Consider the following 25,261-nt stretch of genomic DNA (forward strand, 5'->3'; position numbering starts at 1 on the left):
AGCAAACTCCCTGTGAACCCTATTTAATGGGTACCACCTTTTCAGTGTATTAAAACAAACCTATTATCTACAAATTACACTACGGGCAATAACGATCATATATACAGTTAGGTCTTATGGTACCACAATGGATTCGAAAAGCAGTCAAGATGTTATTGAAGTGCAGACTTTCGGCTTTAATTTGAGGGTATTCATTCAAATTGGGTGAATGGTTTAGGAATTACAGCACTTGAAATATGTAGCCCTCCCTTTTTCAAAGGAACCAAAATTAATTGGACAATTGACTGAGAAGCTGTTTCATTGCCAGGTGTGGGCTGGTCCCTCATTATTTCTTTAACAATCAAGCAGTGATAGTGCCTGGTATTGATTCCAAGTGCAACATTTGCATTTGGAAGCTATTGCTGTGAGCTCTTAATATAAGCATACCTGGGAACAGGCCCGGACTGGGACAAAAAACAGGCCCGGGCATATAAGACTGAGCAGCCCATTTTAATTTATTTATTTATTGTTAAAGCCCACTTTTCATGTACCATCTTTGCATTTCCCCAAATCACTTAAACATTCATGGGTTAAACAAACTTTATTTAACATGACGGATGTTAAATAAAGTAAACAAACAAAAAAAAAACCGATGTTTTAATTTAAGCCCTGTGCGGCCGCACACCCCTAAGGCCGGCCCTGGTTGGGGCTGCCCGGCCCCTAGAGTGGCGGACACGGTCGCAGTTGCTGCGGGCTTAAGGGGCAGGTGCCCCTTATGCCCTGCGTTAATGCGGCCGCATAGGCCCAGTCAGTCCGGTCCTGACTGAGCCTATTTTAAGGTAGGGGCCTGGAGCTGCAGCTCCATCAGCCCCTACGTCAATCCGGCCCAGGGCCGCCCGGCCCATCGTGAAAATGCCCCGTGTGCCCGATGGCCAGTCCGGGCCTGCCTGGGAACATTCTGGCTCGGGCTACCCGAAACTCCCGTTGCCAAGTCGGAGGTCCCGCTGACATTAGTGGGTCATCCTGCTGACCTCACAAGCAGTCCCACTGTTGTCAGTGCGTGATCCCTCTGATGTCACAGGACACACACCATTGTAGGAGGGGAAGTTGGTGGGGACCCAGAGTTTCCCCGTACTGACCGAGAGACCTGGAGTAGCGGAGCTCCTCTGGGTAAAACCCGGAGCATTCCCAGTTATGAATATGAAGCCCAAAGGGGTGTCAATAGAGGTAAAGCAGGCCAACATTAGCCTAAATTTGTCCAAATTGTTTTTGTCCCATTTGCATCTATGGCTGCCAATGGAACTGGGTCACTAGCGTTTAATGATTGTATGACTGTTGGCAGCAGCAGGGTGAATTCTCAAGCATATTGGGCTATATTGTCAGCTCAGATTCAGCTAAATAATGCAAAATTGATAGGATGACACTTCACAGTACAAATGGATAATGACCCAATACATATTGCAAAAGCAATCAAGGAGCTGTTCAATCCGAAGAAGCGGTATATCCTTCAATGGCCAAGTCAGTCACCTGACCTTAACCAGGACCTGGAAATAATTGCATACCAGCCTCATAGCATACATACCATTGTGTCATTATACCAGACCCTTAGCATAACATCATTATTTTCCTGTTTGTAAAAATGGAAAACCATGGATTTTAAAACACATTTAAAGAGTATATTATTCATAGATAAGACAAATATGAAAGCACGTGGGGGTTTATATTTAAAGAGAGAATTCCAGTGGAAAGTGGTAAAAGTGGAGCAATCAGCAAACAGTCCATTGATTGTTCTGGTGATTAGACTACATTGAAAACCTTGGACTACAATAGCTCTTTATGTAGAGCCCCAATTGTTCCTAATATTACAGTAGACCATTATCCCGTTCAAATGGGTCGGAGCAATCAATATTGTCAGAAAAAAGAATTCTATTAACATATATAAATTACTCATAAAAACACGAAACAGTAGTTGTTAAATAGTGAAATGAAACATTTAGAGGTGATAAAGCCAAAGAATAATTTCTCATATATATTCAGAAATAAAAAGCTTACCGAGGTTTAAAGTCTGGTATCAAAAGTGTGTATGAACTCAGCATCAGACCACTCTTTGAGACAATCATATAGAAGAGCATTATATATATATGTGAATGTATGTCAGCCAAATAAGTCTCGACTATCCAAAGTAAGCAATACAGGGAAAAACATGCAGTGTAGAGATTAAATACATCTAAACCCTGCATTGCAGGTATAGATCAACTGAATGACACATGCAAGCCTGAAACTGCAGTCTGCCAGCCACTGACATGATAAAACCAGTTATCAGGACGCAGTCCAAAATAAATATATAAGAAGTGGCCAGTAAATATATTACCCAAAGTGAACATATAATATAAATCTAAAATATAATTGTATATATATATATGATAATAATACAATAATGCAATAATAATGGAACTTGCTGCAAAAGTGATCAAGTGAAACACAAACTTCAAATAAACAAACTACAATGTATAATCCTGAGCAAGGATAGCACCCAAACCACCAAGACCACCATAAAGTGAAAAATAATGAATAAACTTACAATTAAAATAAATAGGACCAAAAGAATGTAGTCAAAAAAGAAGGTATAAACGCCTTCCCAAAATTCTTCAAAGGGTTTTTATTTTTTAGTTAACCCTTTAAAGGAGGACAAGCAGTCTGAGAATTTTGCTTCCAGCTTTGACCTCAACCAAACTGAACATGCATTTTATTTGCTAAAGACAAAACTTAAGGCAGAAAATGAGCAGCAACAAGACAGCTGCAATAAACGCCTGGTAAAGCATCACTAGCGAGGAAACCCAGAATTTGGTGATGCCTATGGATTCCAGATATATGAATTCACTTCAAGTATTAAAAATTATAATTTTCTTCATGATTATTTTAGTTTTTTTCCCAATTACTTTTGAGCCTTTGAAAATGGGGGGAACGTGAGGCTGGAACAGTTAAGGTAAAGATGTACCCTCTGTCTGAGGACATCTTTTTATCTGTGTTATAACAGGTGTACTATAATGTATATCTGCCAGTAGCAAATAGCAAGCTCCCTGTTGAATTATTTTTCACGTGTGCCGGGTGCTATGGCAGAAACACGTTACTGAAGCCACAAATCCCAAAGCATGGGACATGTTCAGTCTGCAATTTATCACTGTTAGGAGTCACAGCCATTTCTCAGGTAGGGCTCTGAAGCAGGTGTGTCTCAATTAGATGACGATGGACAAATGTATGAAAAACAAATGCGCGATCTTAATATTTGTAGGAAGACAATAAGGATATGTCCATAGGGATCAATACAAAATGTTAGAAATAGGTTACGAGCCAGATGTAAACATCTAGAAGTCATGGTTGCATGTCACCTGAGACTTGTCTTGCTCTGGAGATCTCTCACTGGAGGATCTGACCCTCACCATCGCTCTGCTACTCTAATGCCTACTCTGCTACCACTCAATAGGGGTCTTTTAGTTATTATTCTTATTACAGGTCACCTTTTCATTTACATAAATAGTTTTAAAAAAAATATTATTGTACTTTTTTATGCTCCTTGCAAAAGACTTTCATCAGAGCAATTGCATCATTTTATTTTCTCATAGGAATTGTTTAATCCTACACTGTTTCAACTGATTATCATGCCTACTTGGCCTATAGGCAGAATGGGATAATTTACATACGAAGAAGCTTGTATTTTAAATTATAGTGTACAACAATATATGAAGGATTGCACTAGACAAAGAAATATAATGCGTAATATAAGGCAAATTTCTTAGTTTTCTGTGTGTGAACCATTAAGAATACACAAAGGGGAATGGAAGATGACTATTGTACCATCCGAGAATTATTCTGCTTATTGTTATATTCTTTCCAATACCTGAATAACGAATAACGAGATTTACCTATGGTAGATACCCTTGCCAAGCTGCAAATGCCCTCTTCCTCTGTGAAATCAGTGAGACCGTGCAGACTTAACCCCCAAGCCATAGGCAGCTTCAGATATTATTTTTATTTTACCCCTGACCCTCCCCAGCAGCAGGATGACTCCATGACATTATAGTCAACGGTGCTTCCAGCTCAAACAAGAATGAGCTGATGATGATCAGATCAATCGTGACAAACAGGAGTTACCTGATCATTAGGACAGCCACTTGATGACCACCCGCCCTCCCACAAACAGGACCCTTACTCTATCCCCAACCCCTAACATAACTGCTAGTTATATTCACTAAGCTATTGATTTAGTTATTCTTATGATTTGGCACTGACATGTAACGATGACATGCCACACATACAGTCTGTGGTATCTATGTGATCAGGAGAGGCGGAAATTATTTTTTTATTATTATTATTTTCTTACGTAGCGCAGCATGCATCTTCCATCCCAAAATGGGCCTGACATGTGAAAAGGTTGAGAGAAAAAAAAACCTGTGGTTTGAGGGTCTTGTGACCGTGTAACGATGAAATAGCACATATATGTGGTATCTGTGTGCTCGGGAGAAGTGTGGGATTATTTCTTGTGTTTTCTTTCTTGTTCCAGGTAGCCCAACGTAAACCTAAAAACATGCCTGAAACGGTTGAGCAAAAAACCTCAAATGTCTGTATTCCAGTTAGATTGGTGGTTACAGTGTGCAACCTAGGAAGTTAAAGGGGGTGTCCTTCAAATCTTCAAGGCTTGTGCTTTTAGGGAATATCTAGTCTTATGGGGTTAAATTGAAATATGGGACCTTTTCAGTGCCTCAAATAAAACATAGGACCAGTAAATCTGATTTGTTGATATTCCAAGTTTGAAAACCGAAATGCGCATGTTCCCAATTTGACAATGTCTATGAAACCTATGCTGTCTAGTTTTTGAAAATGTATAATTTTATGGGGTTACATTTAAATATGGGACATGAGCCCAGCAAAATGATCTGTCAATATATATATATATATATATATATTCATATCCAGTATATATTATGTGTTTTTGGTTACTGGGGCCCAACTCCGAGTATATCACATTTAAAAACAAAATCCAGAAGTACATAATTGATATTAAGCATTGTAACAACCAAAATAAATGAAAATTTCCAGCATGGGGTGTTAAAAAACAAACAAATTTTTTCATTTGCACTGGCTATGGATAGATTTTAATTGTTCCAACTTTTTTATATTTTTTCATACTACGTGATGGTTTATATATCAGTATAATAATTATGACTTAAAAAAACATACTTAAAAAAGATATCTATAATTTGTAGGGTACACAAGCTGGTGGGAAATCACAGTTGAATAAAGACATAGCAAAAACATGAAAATTGCTAAAATAACCCTGGTCCCTAGTGGGTTAAGACATCTGTTGGGTTTCTAATACATATATATTGTGTTTAATCTCTGAACACCATTACATAGCTATATTTAGCAAACTCTACGGCAAAATATAATATTTGGAAAACGTGACAGATCCACTTCATGTTCACAGTTTGCAGATACCATTCTTGTCTGATGTGAAGCAAACACAGATAGCACTACCATATAAGCAGATCTATTAATGGAAAACGAGTTAAATGTGACAGAGATTTATCATATTTTTACATAACTGTATTTTACTTTTAAATAATGGATTTTATTTTTTTAGAACAAACATTTGTGTTGTGTAACTTAATGTGTCCATTATTCATTTACTCGTGTTAAGGACTCCTACATGGTTTAGCTGTAACAGCTTAAAAACTGACTCCTGAAAAGAAACAACCCACTACTAATCACCTTGAAATAAAGCCCCCAAATTTATATTAAGCTTCACTTAGAGGGGAAAATTGATCTTTAGGTTTTAGGTTTTTAGGTTAGAATTTACAAAAAAAATAGATTTACCTTATTTTGTTCCAATAAGACCAGGAGGCCTTTTCCGCATCTTCCATCTTCTCCCTTCTCTTCTTTATTCTTTTTCCAATCATTACTCTGCTATCTTCTGTCTTCATCCGAATCTCCGCAGACATAACCTGTACTCGGAGTAAACTTCCTCCAAAATGGCAGAGCTGCTGTGATGTCTTCCCTACTAATCCAATCAGGGAAGAGGACAGCACAGAAAGTGCCAGCAAAGGACAATATTGGGTGCTTGCAGTGATGTCCTCTCCCGATCCTCCCCCCAGGGGGTTTCTGAATACAAATATGCAGACCTGGAGGCAGACCTTTGTCTTCAATCATGTGACATGCTCCATACACTTTCACCCAGCCAATGGGTGTCTGGCTGGACGATTAACACATCTAGGACCTCCCAAACAAGCAAAGTCATCGAAGCAAAAACAAGTAACTAATAACAAACAAATAATTAAATACTGAAAATTCATAAATCAAACATTTCCTTTTGCTAGAGATGATCTCTATTAGGGTAATCGCTATTAAACAAATAAATAAAAAATGAATTATAGCGCACGTAGCACCTACCACCCTTATAGGGTTGCCTAATGTTTTTCACCTTTCTCCTGACAAAACACAGGCTGCTAAAAAAGTAATTTTAAGGCCTTATTTTTTAAAAAATAGTCCAGTAATTTTCACAGGTAGCCAAGCAAACAGAAACTAAGACAGCAAGCAAGTGTATATAAAATATTGTGGGGCTGAAGAAATACCGAGGTAGTCAAGCCTATGATTCAGTTCAAACTGTTTTCTCTCCATTGAACCCCTTGTAATTTGCCTTATGCCAGGGGCTGACAAATATGGTTTGGATCTAGAAGCCAGTCCGAAAATTTAGTAGCCAATTTTTTTTCTTCACAATCATGTTTTTATTTTAATATACCCCCCCCTGGTCTGCAGTTAAATGATGTTTATTGGGGCAATACAACATAAAATACACCTTTCTTTAGTGCTACACGCCTTTGTAGGCCCGTGTCACTGGTCATAATTCTATTAATCTTGTTGTTAGGACTGCAGCCATCAACAGCATATATGATTTGATACTATTAGTGTTATACGACTGTGGGCATTTGCCCTCATGTTACGGTGACGTATACCTTTTACCGTAGGACTGGTGACACTGGTGTTTTTAAACATCTTTTTTGGTTATACCTTTTAACAAACACGTTAATAAAAGTGATGTTTTAGGGAGGGGTAATAATAAGGGTATTTTTGATCCCGGGAACAGGATTGGTTGGTTTTATACCTGTGTATGTGTCAGAATTTGAACAGATTGTTTGTGATAGAGAAAAACAGTAAAGGGCACACACTGAATTTTATGTTAATAATACTTCAAGTGGTTACTGAACTGGGGATTTGATTTAATGCCGTCTAAAATCCGGTAAGTTGCAAGGTAGATGTTTAATCGCCAGTAAGCAATTCAGCTTTCAGAGCCAATATCCCACCCCCTGAAAAACACTGCTAACTGCTCAAAACCAATTAAACATTTTGAGCATATCTCATAACCACAACTAACTTGAAGCCTAAACCACGCAAGTCTAAAGAAATCAAGGCAAACCTCTGCACATGAAATGGGATCAAGATAATAGGAAAATTCAAGTTCACCTTAGGAAAAATGTGCAGCAACACCAGAATGCGTTGAGATCCTTACAAAAGTATTATTTGTTAAACCAGTATGTCAGGCTCCTACCTCAATCCCCCGGCGGCAGCAAAGGTCTCCACCCGATGGTGGAGTCGCGGGATGTCTGGGACGTCCGGGACTTCGTCCGCGTACCACGCGGCTGCGGCCCACTGCGGCCTACGGCGAGCGAATGCCGCACAGGAGAAACGCCACACGTGGAGTGATGGCGGGGAGGCGTGGCCTGCGCCTCCACTGATGAGAAAGTCCTGGTTAGGGGCAGGATGAGTAGTGATTGACAGTCACTACTCCATTTGGACATACTGAGGAGGGATGGGTCTCTGTTATTGGTGGGGAGGATTTCTAGAGGGCTATTTAAACCCACAGCTTCTAGGCCTCATTACTTGATTGTTCAAGTCTCCACATACCTGTTTGCTGATACCTGTTTTGTACCTGTTTGCTGATACCCCTTTATTGGATTTACTGGACTTTTGACCTCGGCTTGTTTATGGACTTTGATATACTTCTCCTACCCTTGACCTCAGGATTGCTACACGGTACAGTTTATGCCTTTTTCTATTCTGTGGAATAAACTTGCTGATATTCCTGATATTGCCTGTTTGCCTCTATTGCATATCTGGTGTCTCACTGCGCTACGCTCCAAACCCTGCATACCCTACACAGTAATTACATAATTACATTTTCTTTTAAAGTTTACTAAAACCCTAGTAAATACATATACAAAACCCCTCTTAAAAAAGATAGATAGACCTCTGCCAAGTTGATATATCTGTAACAGGCAGTTCAGTTAAGTAACATTGATATTGTAATTTTTAGTAAATAATGTTTCAATTTTATTGCTGGTACACATTCACTAATCTATGGTGTGTTAAATTAGTTTCAGAACTGTCAACAACTCTAGACATAGTTTTTTTTCTATCATCGAGAATGTAGGTGTAAAAAGTATCAATCTTGGAGGTGTTAATACTCTGTGCACCCCATTCAATCAATTGAGTAAAGTTGTTTCCTATTGATTGATTTTAACAGTTGCAGGCTAGATTCTACAACGTCGGCTATGTTTTTAGTAATGAACTTCTAGCATTACATTTTAACCATTATTAACATCAATTAAGCTTTAGATGACTAATTGAAAGGAGTCCTAGATTTCTAACCAGGCAAACTAGATGTTTTCTAATAGCACTATATTCATGAGCACCGAGAAGCAAATTAGCACCCCAAGATATAATCTCCCATAAAATAGTAATAGCATCGGTTTAACTGCTATTAATTTAGGGAAGTCGGAAGGGGTTAGTTTTCCCATCTACTCCAGCACCATAGAATTGTGAGATTTGATGCCAGCGTTCATTTCATCCACCCCTCTTCTCCATGCCCATCCACCCCGCTATTCATTTTATTTATACATTCTCTTTTGCATCCTGAAACCATTCCCCCCTAATTACTGCTAAGAGAGCTACTGTTCCCTCTTTTTACTCCTTCATTTGTTTCAATTACTCATATAATTCCTTTAGATTGTAAACTCAGGAGCATGGCCCTTTTAAGACCACCATTCTTGCTAGGAACATTGGTTTAAAAATAACATAAGGCTAGAGGGCAAGCTCACGGGTCTTCACTCCTATTGTGCCTATATGTAAAAATGCATATGCATAGGTATATTTGTAATTGTACAGCGCTCTGTAATATTTTGATGATTAATAAAGGCTGATAATAATAATACACCATGCAGAAGCTAGAAGAGTCCCGAGTATTCTTGCAAAGATTTGTTGTAAAGTAAGGCAATAAAACAAAGAAGCTTTTACTCTACTTTAATTTAAATTTAATTTAAGACCAAACATAATTTTAGTACCGATAATGGTCAGACACCATGTACTTATGAAAATAGCCACTTCAGCCTTTTTATTTCTCCGTTTATTTCAACAAACCTTGTTTTGTATTTCATTTTAATGGTAAATTTGATTTTGATGGCTTATCGAAGATCAATCAACATCTTTACAGAGAAATAACAAAAGCCCAAATGGTTCTAGCCTCTTATTGTCAGGCTCATATTCAGTTTTGCTTTTTATCGACGCATTGTTCTAAAGGTAAACAATAGATTTATCATATCAGAACTGACAAAAGTGTACTGTGACCTGCCATAAAGGTCACCCTTGCCATCTGATTCTTCTAGACCTTTTGCGGGTTTCAGTGTTGTCATGCAATTTTTTTTTTTTTGCATTGAACGTTCTCTGTATGCGATGTATCTAGTTAAGAGCACTGCGTAAGGCAATGAATATGCTATCAAGACAGCTATTTTATTATTTCTTCTTGTCTTGCTGTGATGGAATAGGATTACTTCGTAAATCCACAACCACAAATATTACAGGAATCGATAAACGGGATAACGTGATTTATTCACTAAAAGAGAGTTGACGGAGTTGTGTTTCGGTTCCTTGAATGCACTACACTATGAAGGTCCAACCCTGGGGAAGGTCTGCAGGAAGAGCTTGGCTGCCCTGGAAAAATGTTTTTATTACCTCAAAGTCTCCTTATGGATTGAATTATGCCGGCACACATCAATATATTTTTCTTCATGGTCCCCATTACCTCTGTCTCTCTGATTACATATCTTACGCATTACTTTAGAATGTTTGCTAATAAAATTAACATTCCACTTTGACCACAGTTTTTCTTTTTTTTGTTGTTGTTCCCCAATTTGAGAAACAATGTGCAAATTTGTTTTTCAGGTGTGCGTTGGTTGTATGTGTACAGACTGACAGGTTCAGCAAGCAGCTGTATCCTAGAAACTTCCTCTAAACTGTACACATCCTATTAACCCTGTGAGTGCCGCAGGAGTCCGAACTGCATTGTTAATTCCCTTTGCAATCACACATTTCTCCGATTAGTTTTTTTTTGTACACAGTGTTGCTTTGAGATCGTTTTTTTCAGCAGCGCAGAGCACCGAATGAATATCTATCTTGGATTTTAAATTGAGCAGTCATAGCTTCCTCTGTGATGTCATCTACCAAATCTTTCATCCTAAAAGCACATTTGCGTATGAGGTCAGGATGATGAGGATGCAAGCTCGCACAATGCATTTGTTGAATGTTTGAATACTGCGACATTTATATTTTTTTCTCATTTACACACTTTCCCAAAACATTTTAAATTAACGCATTACATTTCCATTTGTGATTTGCATCTGAACACTTAACACTCTTTTTCTATTGACCTATATTTCCTCCTCTGGCAGAGTCACCCCAGTTGCCTCCAATCTTGGCTTACGTCCTGGACTGCTTTTTCTGTTTACAGGTTTGGCCTATCTCTGTAGGATGTCGATCACAAAATGAAGACTTAATTACCAATTCATTAGGCCCTAGCCTAAATTACCATTGATCTTCTTTTAAATAGCCAAATATTATTTTGCTACTATGCACATGACCTTTTACCAGTAAGATCTTATCCAGTCTTCAGAAAGTGATAACGCGATTATTTTGGGGAACAAAACACCACATCCTTTGGAAAAAATGTGTAATAAATAAGAGATTTTGTCCTTTTTAGATCAGTTTTGTAAATGTAATGTTGTGCTGCACAAGATCAAAACTACAAACATCCCACGTTGTTGTTGATCATTTGTCTCTTGATCTACACATTTGCTAGCATATTCTACTTTTCTACTGTTTGACAGGTTTATATTTATTATTCAACCACGGTGTGCTCTGTCCACTTAAATTTTCTGCTTTTAATCGTTTTCATCTCATTCATCAGAAGATCTTTCCTGATGTTTTCCTTCTTGTGTATGGTGAGAATTTCGGATGGACTTATTTGTATTGTTAAATGTAATAACTTATGTCTGAGAATGTCAATGTTATTCATACCTTTAACAAAATTCCAAGTTCAAAGTTTAAGGGAATTTCTATAATGCATTATTTTATTTAGCTCCCAATCCTTCTAAAAATTAATTGTGTTTTTGTCTATATTAAAACATACATTTGGGCCATTTAGCTGAAAGAGCATGGCATGCTCCATGTATACAAGATTGGGAGCTTGGAAGAGGGCTAAACCATTATGATTATCCTTGGGTTTAAGGGGGATAATGTGACTTGTGTAAGGACCCTGTTCCAGGCTATGCTTTTGCATTAGCCCAACTCAAATATATTTAGAAAGTTGGCTGTGACACCATTGGAACCAATAGCTGCTATTCCTATGGTGGCACTTCCTGCTGGATTATGGCCACAGGAAGTGCTCACCTGTCATTACCTCAGCAGAGTTATTCCCCGGTCCTATATAAGGCTGCTCCTCCTTATCGCCATTACCCTTGTGTGGTCTAGCGGCTAGTTTGCAGCAGCGTGTCATGGTTAAGATCTTCTGTTGCTGTATTGACATTTCTGACTTCTCCAATCCTGCTCAGCTAGTTCCTCTCCTTGACTGAAAAAACCTCCATTCTCGAGGGGTACATTCCTTTGCCTGACAGTCTATCCATCTTGAATCAAGTAGACTGCCTACACGGAAGACGTGACATACTGTAGGAGAGCAATTCCTAGGGTCAGCTAATAAGGGCAAACTTCAATGCAATGGCATACCACCAACACTGATACATCAGTCACCTCTTTGACACCCAAAGTAGTAAACAGTGATGGCCTCATGTGTCTCCTTACGTTGGTGAGGTGGAAGGCATAAGACATGGGTAAACATAAAATGATACATATATAAGGAAGCAATATTTCAAAAGGGAATTATATTAAAACATTATACAGTTAGTTTTACACAAACTGGTGAACATCAGGGAGATCTTTATGAAACCAATAAATAAAAGTTAACTGCTGTAAATGAACTAAATTGAGAGACAGAAATTAAAATGCTTAAAGAAAACAACATGTACTTAAAGCACAGTCACAGTTGTAATTAAATATGTCCAATGCTTTGTACCAAAAGACAACTGTTGAAATATCTTAAGGTGTTGTTGCATTCTCTAAAGGATTGGCATCTAAAAGTCATCTGTTTAGAGCTACTTGGAATAGCTTTCCTTGACAGATCAAGCACAATATGTAGATTTGTTCTTTTTTTTTAGTTTAGTAAGAAAGCTAAATTACCCTTGATCATTAATCATATTTTAGGACCCTCTGTATATTGGATATACAGTGACATAGTTTGCAAGATTATCTATAAAAAATAATAAAGGCACAAATATTCTACTAGAATCATATTAGAATCAGTCAAATTAAGCTTTGTTCTTTTCCTGCTGCTCAGTGTCCCCCACTTACTCATTTTACCTTATTCAAGTGGAACCCAATTACTGTTTTACACCTACTTTTTTTTTTTTTTTTTTTTTTACTTATTTTCCTGTGAATGTAGACATTAGACATCTGCAATGTGGCCGAGACTCAGTTGCATTACTATCGGGTTAGCCGGTAATTTAATTCCGATGTCTGCTTTATGATTAATCCAAAAGAGAAAATGTATTCCAGAAAATGTGTCCTGGCTGATTCAGACTACTGAGATTTGGAGCCCAAACACAACAGAAGGAGAACAGGGAATAGAACATGCAGATACTGTATATGGTAGATATTAGAATGGGCAGACATGGTTCTACAAAGATTATGTATGATTTGTGGTCACAAAGCGCAAAATCACTTGGGCATGGGATATAAGTGACATATTATTTATTAACGCACAAGTAAATTCAATTTTTGAGCATATTTTTTCATATACAGGATAAGTTCTATTCAATGTATTGTATGACCTGGCACCTCCTAGTTTTAAGAAGGTATAGGCACCGTATAGGTTTAAAGAGCATATGCTTGCTTTTATATGTTTGGGGTTTTTTTTGTTATTTTATTAAAATGCACATTTTCAAGAGCTTGGTTTTGTCACTGGGGTTTAAATCACTCAGTGTCAAGCACATATACTTGAATAAAAACCTCTTTGATATTAATGCAGCAATGTAATTCTGCCTTCTCGATTTCAAAGGGGGTTTGAGTTAAGCCATTAATGATTGCCAAACAGTAACCTGATCTGTGGAATGCCTTATTCCAATTACTCTAATAGATGAGGCTTAAATGGCTTTGAAGGAAGACTAAAACCCTAGGCCTGTAAGATATAGCAGTTGTACTGAATGCAAAGCATGATACAGCTTTGCTCAAAGAGGCTAAATAAATTAGCCACACTATTTTCTGGAGGAGAGACCTTAACAACCATGTTAAGGGGCAGCAATCATCCCAATGAGTCTTCTACTGAAAAATAAGATTTCTTAATGTTATGAAGGAATGTTTTTTTCCTACAAAGACCATGTCAGTTTTCATTTTACCACCTTAATTGCCTGAATATGATTGAAAAAATGTCATGAAATGGATTCTGTATTTTTTTCATCATCCTACATGAGCGGTCATGTTATTTCATCAGCACTCATCTAATAGTTCATGCTGAGGTTTCCTGTATTGAAGAGGTCTTGATCCATCGCTGCATAGGTCCCAATTGTACCCGTTAGGACTCAAATCCTTCTGTCACCTTTTTTCTCCCCGATGTTTTTCTTTTCTAGTGTATGAGTGCATCTCATGATGTTCTACAGCCCTACAGTCACATCGCTGTATAGACACCACAGAAAAGGCATTTTAAGTGCCTTACTTTATAGAATAAATAGACATCAAACTCACACAAAGACATGTCCCTGTTTCTAAGCTCAGCCCTAAATGTTGTTTGGCATGTGTGGCGTTCCTAAAGGTCGGAGCTAATTCTTCATAAAAAGGTATCATAGAGGTGCATATGGTCTACCAAGGCAGGCATTGCATCTCCAGTGTCTGTTTCACACCAAGACTCCCAGTGAGAAAATACCACACAGAAAGGGGGTCATAACTGATTACCTATAAGATAAGTGCATATAAAAATAGTAAACTACTTATTAAAAAAGAAAATAAATACACTACTCCCTCTTTCAATGTATCCTGCACCCCAAGAATTTTAAGTGGACCTCTCAACAACAATTGTATAGGATTTTTTTTTTTTACGCACTGTGATAGAGATAGCAAAGGATTAAATATAAAAATATATAGCCCCTGAACTTTGCGTTCTAAATGGTCTGGAATAACTCCAGATGTGCAGCTCTCTGCCACTGCCAGCTGCTTCTACTGCGTTTTCATGAGGATATAAAGGCATCTGTTCACAAAATTCCACCATGAAAACAGAATCAGAAGTCAAAAACACTAGCGCGGTTGAGGTACAAAGAACTATAAATAGATAGACGCCAATTATTATTTAAAATATATATTAGTAATTTTTTATTTCTTAATAGCAATGTTATTTTTTAGGTACAGGCAAAAAAACATATATTATTAGTTGTTTTCTTCTAATAACGTCTAGGCATACAAACTGATTCCCACACTCTGTTTTTCGCTGTGGGCAACAACCGAGGTTGACATATCATTTGGGTCTCACTTTAGGGTCATAAAACACCATAATTCCACATGCAAATAGATTTCGAGTTATTCAGATTCCAGAGGAAAAAATGAATGAGAACAGTGGGATTTGGCTCTATTTTAAGTCATTTTACCATATAAGGGAAACACAACACATAGCGAGTCCTTAATTCAGTTAACTTAGTTCCTATGGAACCAGGGCGTTAACGTCATACCAATTTAATTGAAAAGTGAATAAATAAAAACAAAAAAACAAAAAAAAGTGGCACAACAAATTGCTGGCAAAAATATGTGTTTTTTCACACTGCAGTACGCCCCGCTTTCCCATCAACAACCACGGGAAAGCCCACCGACGCCAGCAGGACCACCCGCAACGTCAATAGGGCTGCCTACTCGCATCCCGCAAGGTGGGCTCTGGGTAGCGGGAGCCTGACATTTCCCAGCTATGACAGCACTGTGCAAAGGTTTTAGGCAGGTGCCAAAAAATGCTTTCTTGTGGTCACACCAAATATCGATTTGATTTAGAGTTTTCTTCTGTTCGCTCATCTGGCATGTTTAGTTTTGAAAGCATTCTTACTTTACAGCATTTTTTCACACCTACCTAAAACTTTTCCACAGTACTGTATAAGTATATATAGCTACGTATATATATATATATATATATATATATATATATATTTAGATCTGTAACACCATTACATTGTCAGCGTAAATTGTTGGCGCTATATAAATAAAAGATAATAATAATAACACTTCAGCAGTCTCTGGGGTTAATGAACTCCATTGGAATCCTATTATTAGTACAAGCAGGAAGTTGTAACACGCTTCCTGTATGCATTGCTTATAACCAGAAATTGTCTGTAGTCTCATGGTTACTCTGTAAAGTTGTTCTTATGTGTGCAGAACAAGATGTGATGCGATATAAAGATTGTAGCTGTCATATATATATATATATATATATAGATAGATAGATAGATAGATATATATCTATCTATATATATATATATATATGCCTATAGTAAGCTAATTTAATCATGCATGGGATATGCATATGGCTATCCTAAATCTAAGAATATTGCTGGCAGACTAGATGCCTCAATGGTTCTCATCTGCTGGCAAATTCTGTTTATAAGTAAAAAAAATAGCAGGCATTTTTATATTGATTCCTAAGAAAATAAAATGAGATAAAATTATCCTTTACTGTAGGTGTTCAATAATTAGGTGATTATTAGGAATACGACTGTTCACATTGAAGTTGACAATAATCTTTTTTGCACGAAAGTTCCTATGTTCACATTATCTGGAGTGACTCTGATATGCAGCTGGTTCTCTCAACATTAAAACAACCGTATCAAAATTATTTGCCTTGTGTGAGTCTGTCAAACAATTTATCAACATATCTAAATTGGCACAATTTCCTGGCTGTTACTATAGTAACAATTGCCAGGCACTGCAAAAAAACCAACAATATGCATATAATCAGATACTTGAAATATATTCTTTCTCACCCTTTTCCTTCCTTATACAACCTCTCGTACATAAGTCTCTAGCACAGTAGCACTCACTCACCAGTTTCCATCTAATAGTAGGTTTAGAATGTGTCTCTTAGATTGTTATCCATCTGCTTCAATGTGAATTATTGTGGGAAAAAAAACCTCTTTAAGTTGGTTTGTTGATTACTTATTTGTGGTATGTCATAGAGGTGGACATGCCCACTTTTTTGCACCTGAGGTCATCTCTGACATCATTTGTGGAAAAAGCATTCTTTACATGCAGCACGGTACTGAACTGGTTTCACACAAGTTGCCAACATTTGGAAAAAAATTCAAGGACACACAGTTATCAATTACTTACTTGAAAATTTACCACACCCTCTGCCCAAAATCCCCATTATTATTTATATTATTAGTGGCAAAAGTGGCAAAGGCAGGCTGTTTGGGGGCACTGACAAGCTGTTTGGTAGCACTCATTGGTGGCAAAAACGGCACAGGCAGGCTGTTTGGAGCACTGACAAGCTGTTTATTGGCAAAGGGGGCATTAACAAGCTGTTTGTTGGCAAAAATGGCACTGGCAAGCTGTTTGTGGACAAAGATGGAGTATATATACTATTTGGGGGGCACTGGCAAGCTGTTTGGGGACATAGATTGTACAGACAAGTCATTTGGGGCACTGCCAATCTGTTTGGAGCCAAGGATGGCACAGGCAAACTGTTGGGGTACAAAGAAGGCAAATTGTGGCAGGTTAGGGCAGATATGGCATAGGCAGGCTGTTTGGATGTACTGACAAGCTGTTTGGTGGCAAAGATTGCACAGACAAGCTGGGTCAAATATGGCATAGACAAACTGTTTGGGGTACTGACAAGCTGTTTGGTAGCACTGACAAGCTAGCTGGTGGCAAAGATGGCACCGACAAGCTGTTTGGAGCCAAGGATGGCACAGATAAGCTGTTGGGGTAAAAAAAAGGCACAGGCAGGCTGGTTAGGGCAGATATGGCACAGGCAGGCTGTTTAGAGGCACTGACAAGCTGTTTGGTGGCAAAGATGGCATAGGCAGGCTGTTTGGATGCACAGACATGCTATGGCAAAGATGGCACAGGCAAGCTGTTTGAGGGCGCTGTGGTTTCAAGTATAGCTCCTCCCTTCACGCTCTTTCACACACACACACACTGTCATGCATACTCACACTCTCAATAACACGCGCTCATGCTCTCTCTCAATGTCTCCCTACCTTCTCTGCCGACCACTTCTGTGTAACCTTCAAATTTCCCTGCCTTTTCTCTTGCCTTTCTTGTTCTTTTCTTCCTTTTCTCTTCTTTCTTCATCATGCTTCTCCCTGGTACCAGCTCGGTGAACCAGGCATCCCAGAGCTGTTCCGCAAAACCGAGGAGTTTCCAGGCACACCCTCTCCCCCGATTGGAGGAATAGGGGAGAGTCTGTCTCTTTTTCACCTGACACTCACAACTGCTCATGTTCTGGAACATGTGCCAGAACACAGAAAGTACAGAGACAACCTCCCAAATCCCAGGGAAAACATGGGACAGTTGGCAACTATGATCATATCTAGAACACAGTGCACAAACTTTCAGACGCTCAGTCTTTACACTTTGTACTCACTTTTATCTTTACAAATGTCAAAGCACTCACAATCTCCAAGGAATACCCTGCTTTGCATACAGAATAATGCTCCAGCACAACACAATACACTCATCTGACCTCCCATACAAATGGGCTTACACTAGACTGTTCCATACAAAACCAAGTTCCTCGTTTGTATTTTACAGCAATGAGGTGTTTTGTTTGTTTGTTTTTTTAAACTTTTATGCAGTAAAAAGATGAATAATTAAAAGTAGATAAAATTAATTCTAAAAGTTGATGGCCCGTCTAACCTAGATGTTACCAAGGTTATTTTTCAATATAAACAAAATATTTAGTTTTCTAAAATAATAGATACAGTAAAATATATCTTTAGATAGAAAATATGAGTCTCCTCCCTAATGGATTGCTATCAGCTTCTGGCAGCAAGACTAGCTTGTTGCCCAGGTGAAGAACTTAAGAAAGCTAAGAATATATAACATTTCACTTGGAAGAAAGGTAAGTGCCTGTTTAACATATGTCTTTATTTGTAGTTAGTGATGGTCTCTTGTTAGGGGCACTCGGAAGGCTAGTAGTCTTTCAAAGGGGTGCAGATTGGTGCACTTTAAATGGACAAGATTATGGTATTTAATTAAAAATTTTATTTACCACCAGGAGCACATTGAACGTGATCTGTAGGCTACAAAGATAGTATTAAGCTTGCAGTATATACGAAGGCAAAACGGAAGCCCACTCCAATTTTTTCATTGTCCCATTTTTCAAGAGGGTCTTGAGTGTCTGGCTGATCAACTGGAAGCACCAAATTGACCAAGTGGAATCTCCAAAGCAGAGCTTCTGTAGCCATTTTCTTGCCATACAACTATCTATAGGTAGCCTTAATTGCATGAACCTGAGTTTTTAATAGGGTGGAGCATTTCCAGATGTCCTGTTCTATAAGGGATGAATGACCAAAACCCTATGGAAAGCACTAGTAACACATCAGATGTATATCAATGCTGTGTGTAGTGTAAATACACTACAGAGGGTCAAGATGCATTCTTGTTATCCTGGAACAAGAGTTTTCACAAAATACCATTACATTCTTGTTCTTAACTTGAAACCATGTGGAACCCTTAGGTACATTTCAATACATGCCCTAGTACTATTGGCTAACACTGATGTCTCCAGTCAATTCCCGTGTCTCTGACGTCAGAGAACCTAAGAATTATTAACACATTATAAATTAAAGGGACATTTTAACGTCACAGACATAAGTACATTAAGAGCTATAGGTTTGCATTGATTGGGAGTGCTTTTTGTGCATGTGCACAGGGTTTCTTATTAGACGCACCCGCCGAGCCAGCCCTGGAGCTTATCACATGGCAGAAGAAGCGTTCAGCCACACACATCCCCTACATCAGAAATAGCTGGGGATGGGGGAATGGGGAAAATGCATGTGTTTTGCCGACTTCTCCCCATGAATTAGCAACAGGGATTAAATGGAAATTTACAGGGACCACCCAGCTATCATATGCATTTAAATACATATGATGGCTGGATTGTCCCTTTAATTCCTTAAGATGACACTATACATTTATAAAATCATGTTCTTAAAATGGCACACCCTTACACAGAACTGTAGCTTTGCACCTTCTAACCATTATAAGGACAACCTCCACGTTAAGGTGCTTATTATCCCTGATTCCTGTAAATCCAGGAGCTTTCTAAATGCACAGAAATGCTAATTACATTAATAATGAACATACATCTGACTACAGATATGACTAATTACCCTGTTTATTTCACACTGGTCACACACTACAAGATAAGAGAGGTGATGTGGTTACTCACTGCTGACTGCACCCACTCACTCTCACCAGTGCAGAGTACACAGCCTTCACCTACAAATCCATTGAATGATTTCACGGTAAGGTGGCACCAGGTATCACGGTGCTGTACACTGTCAACCGATACATTATGATCCTTTACCTTTCATTTTAATAAGCTTTCCACAATCACACATGTTTAGCTATTATTATATTATCACATGTATTATTATATCGCTTGGTGCATCCAAGCACCTGTAATCACAGGCGCGGTTCCTAAATTCTTTTAAGCCCTTATAGATTCTATCTATAGTATACAGACCTATGGTCTTCACGTCTGTCTAGCCTACACCTTTCACTAATAGTGGCATAATACTGTGTAAATGGGATGTAGTGCTACAACAGTCAGGATCCTCAGTCTACCTCTGGCTGAGGATATGATTTGAATAGCACAACAACATAACATAACTCACAGTTCATACACCTATTGCTTAATGGGTTTCTAAGGCCAAATGACATACGCTGCACAAATTAATTATTTTAAACACATATATGCATTGAAACATTTGAAGGAACTTTAAAGCTAGTTTTAATAGGCAGCAGTACACATTACTACATGTCATGACACATCTCCTAGCTTCCTCCACCTGAGGACAAGGAGAAGCATTCATTCAATACCTCGTCTTATCAAGGCATCATTGTAGATCTATAGCTCCTTCTGCTTATTATAGATCTTAATTCCCTTTTCCCTTAACTTTTATATAGATGGCTTTTGATGTCAATGGACTGGTTGATAAGCCTAAGCCATAATGTTTTCATAAAATTCAATTTATATTATATAATATATATAATTACATATGGTTCTTGTACATCTACATAATGCAGAACCTGAGTGTTCTACACAATGCACATTGAATTACATTACATTGGGCACGTATATCCTTAAACAGTATATCCCCTGAACATAATATAATGTTTGTATAAATCCCCACATTGCTACATCAATATGTCTCCTGTGCAGAATGTATTTCTATATGGCACCTGCTTATGCATACTTACTTTGTACCCCTACAGGAAAGCCACCCATACGCTGATGCCTCATCCTACACCCACAGAGCACCCCATTCACAGTGACAGTTTGCCCAGAACCCACCTGCTTCTCCGGCAGCTCCTTCTCCAGCTCCCTGTATTTATTGTGCCAGACCAGGTAGTGCAGGGGGTATTTGCTCTCCGGACCTTTTCTTCCTGGCATCATCCTCGTCTCATGCTGGATTGTCCACCCTTGTTCCCAAAATCGTCATGCAGAACCGTGTGGGAGAGGGGACTCGAGTGGGGAGGCTCTGGTGGGTGTTAGCGGAGATGTGGGTGCAAGTGGATGTGCCTGAGTGTGTATGGCTATGTGCTGCTCCCCCTACACAGCAGCCGTGCAGGGAAGGGTAGGAGCTCAGCGCAGATCCACAGCAGCAGCAGACAGTTCCTTTTTCTTTTCACAGCACCCTGCAGCAGCAAGGACTGGAAGGGAGAGGCTGGCTATAGGGGCAAAGTTTGGGCATGCCAGGGAGGGGTAACCCCTGGCAGGCAGAGAAGAGCCTGCCGGGCAGCTAGGAGGGTAAGGAGAGGCAGTGCCAGGGGCTCCTGGTGGGCTCAGGACTCCTCCCTGGCAGCGCTGCCCCTGCTCCGTTGCCTGTGCATTGTGCTGGATGCTGCCAGTGACAGGCAGGAGAGATTTGCATTATGGGGGTTGTAGTTCGGTGTCTGGCTCCGGCAGCAGGTGTGGCTCTTAATACATGGCTGTCCCCATCAAGCAGGATCTTACAGACTGATTCTTGTAAATATACTTTGTATATAAATCACAAGCTTCCTGCAGTGACATCTGCCATACAAAAAAAAACACTGAGTATCTTTATTTACGTGGCATGTCTATTATGTAAATAATGTAAATACACAATTGAAATAAATGCCATTTTTGTTAGTTATTGTAATATTTTAATACTTGCAAAACAGTCCTTGTGATCAGTGTATTTTTAATCCTATGGTTTTGAAAAATAGCGTATAATTAAGTGGAAGAAGGAGTAAAATACATTTTACATTGTAAACTTAACCCCTAGTATGCTTGTCATTTGACAGGTATGTTATACCCATAGTTGTTAGTCATAGGGAGGCATATGAGGACTTCCAGAATATGGTGGGCAAGCCCAAGCCCTGCCATATAAGACAATTAGACTTCTGTCTAGATCTACGTACTGGAAGGGTTTGTTGTTGAAAAACTGCATGATTGAGGGGGTGGTGCAGGGAGAATTTGCAAAGGGATACCTCCCAACTGTCCCGATTAACATAGAACCGTCATGAATATGGGGTTCTCTCCCACAAAAGTTATCCGATCCTGCGAAATGGAGATTAGTCCCACATTGAGGCAACTTTTTCTTCTAATCACCCTGGCCAGTCTTGTGTCTCACATACTGGGCACCAGGATATTAAGTTACATCAAGCCCCCCCCACACACAGTGGCATAACAAAGGCCCCTACAGCCCATGTGGTGCAAGAGGCTTCTAAGTCCTTGGGGCCTCAATGCACCTAGGCACCCCTTGAAATTGTCCCAAATCTCCTGTTAATTATGTCATTATTCTTTTTATTACCGAGCATGCCATAACATTTGTTAACATACCATTGGCTCATATTTGGAGTGAAATTGCATTTATTTGACCCATGATATTTAGATCAAAAACAAGGTACATGCATCGGGAGGAGCCCCTAAGCTTCCCTCAAGATTGTACGTTTGCAAGGAGGGCTCTCTCCATCTAATGTATCGGTTTGTCTTAGTCAATTCTTGTCTTGTCATACCCCTTGAATATATGTATTGTATTAAGCGCTGCGTAAATTGTTGGCGCTATATAAATAAATAAATAATCATAACACAACTTGCAGGTTAGGGGGCATGATTTTTTGTTATGCCACTGGGAGCCCAAAAGACTGGTAACGAGGAGAGGGGGTGCATGGAGGGTAATTGGGCGAGGGGGCGTTTGGCTCATTCCAGACCACAGATGGCACATGCCACCCCAAGGCCAGACCACCCAACTCTATTCTGTGCGTCAAAGTTTGTATAAATGTTTTCATATTTAATAGTATACTCACACATTCCAACATTTCAGGTGACCAAAGAGGGACCCCTTTGTTTTAGAAGATGTTGTTATAGAGTAACCAGGGAACGGGGGTTTACCAAGTCTTTTGTGTAACTTTGTGACGTCTAGATATTTATTTAACCAAGTAAGGAATTCAGAAGAATAACATTTCCTATTGTTTCTATACATATTATTGTAGCTTTTAGGGCTGTAGCGCACTGGGATACACTCATAACCAAGAAATAGCAAGGGATGGTCACTGGGGCAGGAAAAGAGGGTTGAGGGGATTTGGGGCCAAAAGGGGACTGTCCCTTCTAAAGGGAGACAGATGGGAGGTATGGTGTATGTAGCTTTTTTTATTTAGTTGTGCGTCACTTGCTCCTAATCAATGTCAGTGCGGTTGTTTGTGGTCTGATTCTGGTATAAATAAGCATGTGATCATTATCGAAAATAACGTCAGACTTCAGAGCAACATATTATCTACTTAAAGATCACTTACTGTACGGCTACAAAGTAACTATTGTGTACAGTTATTCAGGGCACACATATGTAAATGAGATACCTAAAGGTGGAAGGGTATGACCACATTTTTACATAACATAATCTACATGTGCAAAGTTCTCAGAGAGCAATATTTGTCTTTGCATGGGCGCCCCCTACTGCTGACACACAGCATGAGCATCTTTAGCAATGGTCGCCACTTCTTTCACTCACTAATATGTACAGTTCAAGCAATGCTATTCATGTCAGAGTTCTGTCAGATCGTCACTAAGACATTGATTGTTCTGCTTCTGTTCATAACAAAATATCCTGTAAACTAGAATAAAAAAATCTAGACTAAAATGCCCTAGGAAAACAAAAAGGTTATTTTTTAGTTTCCGCAGAAAGATTTCAAGAGTAAACGTTTTTTACCACAGGGCCAGGCCTAAGTGGCTGGAATAGATGTCCTAGTGAAGTTTGTTTATGTGTGTATACATCAGTTTGTGTTCGATGATCAATGTGAGTTTGTCAGTGTATTTCTATATAACATCATCATTTTGGTTAAAAAAAAAGACACAATTCCATCAAGTTCAACCTTGCTGTTAATCCAGAAGAAAGCTAAAAATCTATTCCAATTGTGCTTGAAAAAGGGGAACAATTTCTTCCTGCCTCGCAAGCTGATATCTCACTGGATCAACAAGCTATAACTACTCCTGTCCCTATAACTCATTATGTCCCTGTATACAGGGAAAGGCTGGAACCTTCTGGCCCTGGGACAGGTAAAACCAAGTGGCCCCATCAGCCTCTTGTCGCCCCCTGGTAACTCACACACTAGCACACATATTTACAAACACACACATACACATTCATGCTAACACTCATACTTATACATACTAACACATACATTAATGCTCACACATAAACACTTACACATACATGTTCACACACATTTACACGTATACATTAATGCTAACACACATACACATTTATGCTAGCACAAACTTATACATACACTCTTACTCTAACTTGCAGACATACTCCTTCTCTCACCCCTTATCTCACCCGCAGTGTGCACAGCTTCATTTTTTAAAATGGGGTCACTTCTGAAGTGGTAGCAGAGCTTGGACAGCTTTACTAGAGACAAATAGGGACCGCAAGCCTTGTGTGTCTTTTTCCTCCCCTGATCTGCCTCCTTTCCAAGATCTTGGAATGTCTGTTACAGGTGTATTCGAGTATTACACAATACAAAAAGTAAAAAGTTTAGATAAACAGCAATGTGAGACATAAAATGTGCTTATAAATACAAAAAAATTAAAAGTATAATGGGAAAATGGGGAAAAAAATTATAAGGGGTGGCACTCTAGAGAATACTCTTGCCTGTGGTGCCATTTGGTCTAGGCCCAGAAAAGCATAGCATCCTTATTCACACTTCGTGCCGAGCTCCTGTTTGTCATCCAAATTGCCAATTGGTCCCTGAAATCTTTCTTATGTCTGAAGGTAAATTGGTCATTATAAAGAAAACTGAAAAGTCAACTTATTTTAGGAAAACGAGTGTTAATGTCCCTGCCGCACCGGCTAAAAAAGAATGAATATTAAAATACTCTGTGGATACTTTAATATGTATTCTGACACAAAAGAGGCAGCCATGATGCAGCAGCTGCCCTCCTTCTCTGAGGAGACCCCTGTACAGAGCACTAGAGCTGACTAGAAGTGAGTATATCACGTGCAGGGAGATGTGCGGCACGCATGGCATTTAGCTGGGTGTGGGGAAATGAGCAAATGCATATGGGTGTCAGTGTACAGTGTTAGAATGTGTGTGTGTGCACGTATGTGTTTGGGAGTAGGTCTAC

The 25,261-nt window shown here is 39.0% G+C and overlaps 1 protein-coding gene across 2 annotated transcripts in view; it reads right to left on the reverse strand.

Moving 5' to 3' along the window:
- ANKRD13B (ankyrin repeat domain 13B) overlaps positions 1-21,560 on the reverse strand; it is a 73,397-nt gene extending 51,837 nt beyond the window's left edge. For both annotated transcript variants that reach the window (XM_053457042.1, XM_053457041.1), the window contains exon 1: positions 20,966-21,560. In XM_053457042.1, coding sequence (XP_053313017.1) covers positions 20,966-21,067 — 102 coding nt within the window. In that variant the 5' untranslated portion in view covers positions 21,068-21,560. The remainder of the gene's footprint in view (positions 1-20,965) is intronic.
- Between the last annotated feature and the right edge of the window lie 3,701 nt (positions 21,561-25,261).

This window comes from Spea bombifrons, chromosome 2, assembly GCF_027358695.1.
Source record: "Spea bombifrons isolate aSpeBom1 chromosome 2, aSpeBom1.2.pri, whole genome shotgun sequence".
In the NCBI taxonomy this organism is placed as follows: Eukaryota; Metazoa; Chordata; class Amphibia; order Anura; family Pelobatidae; genus Spea; species Spea bombifrons.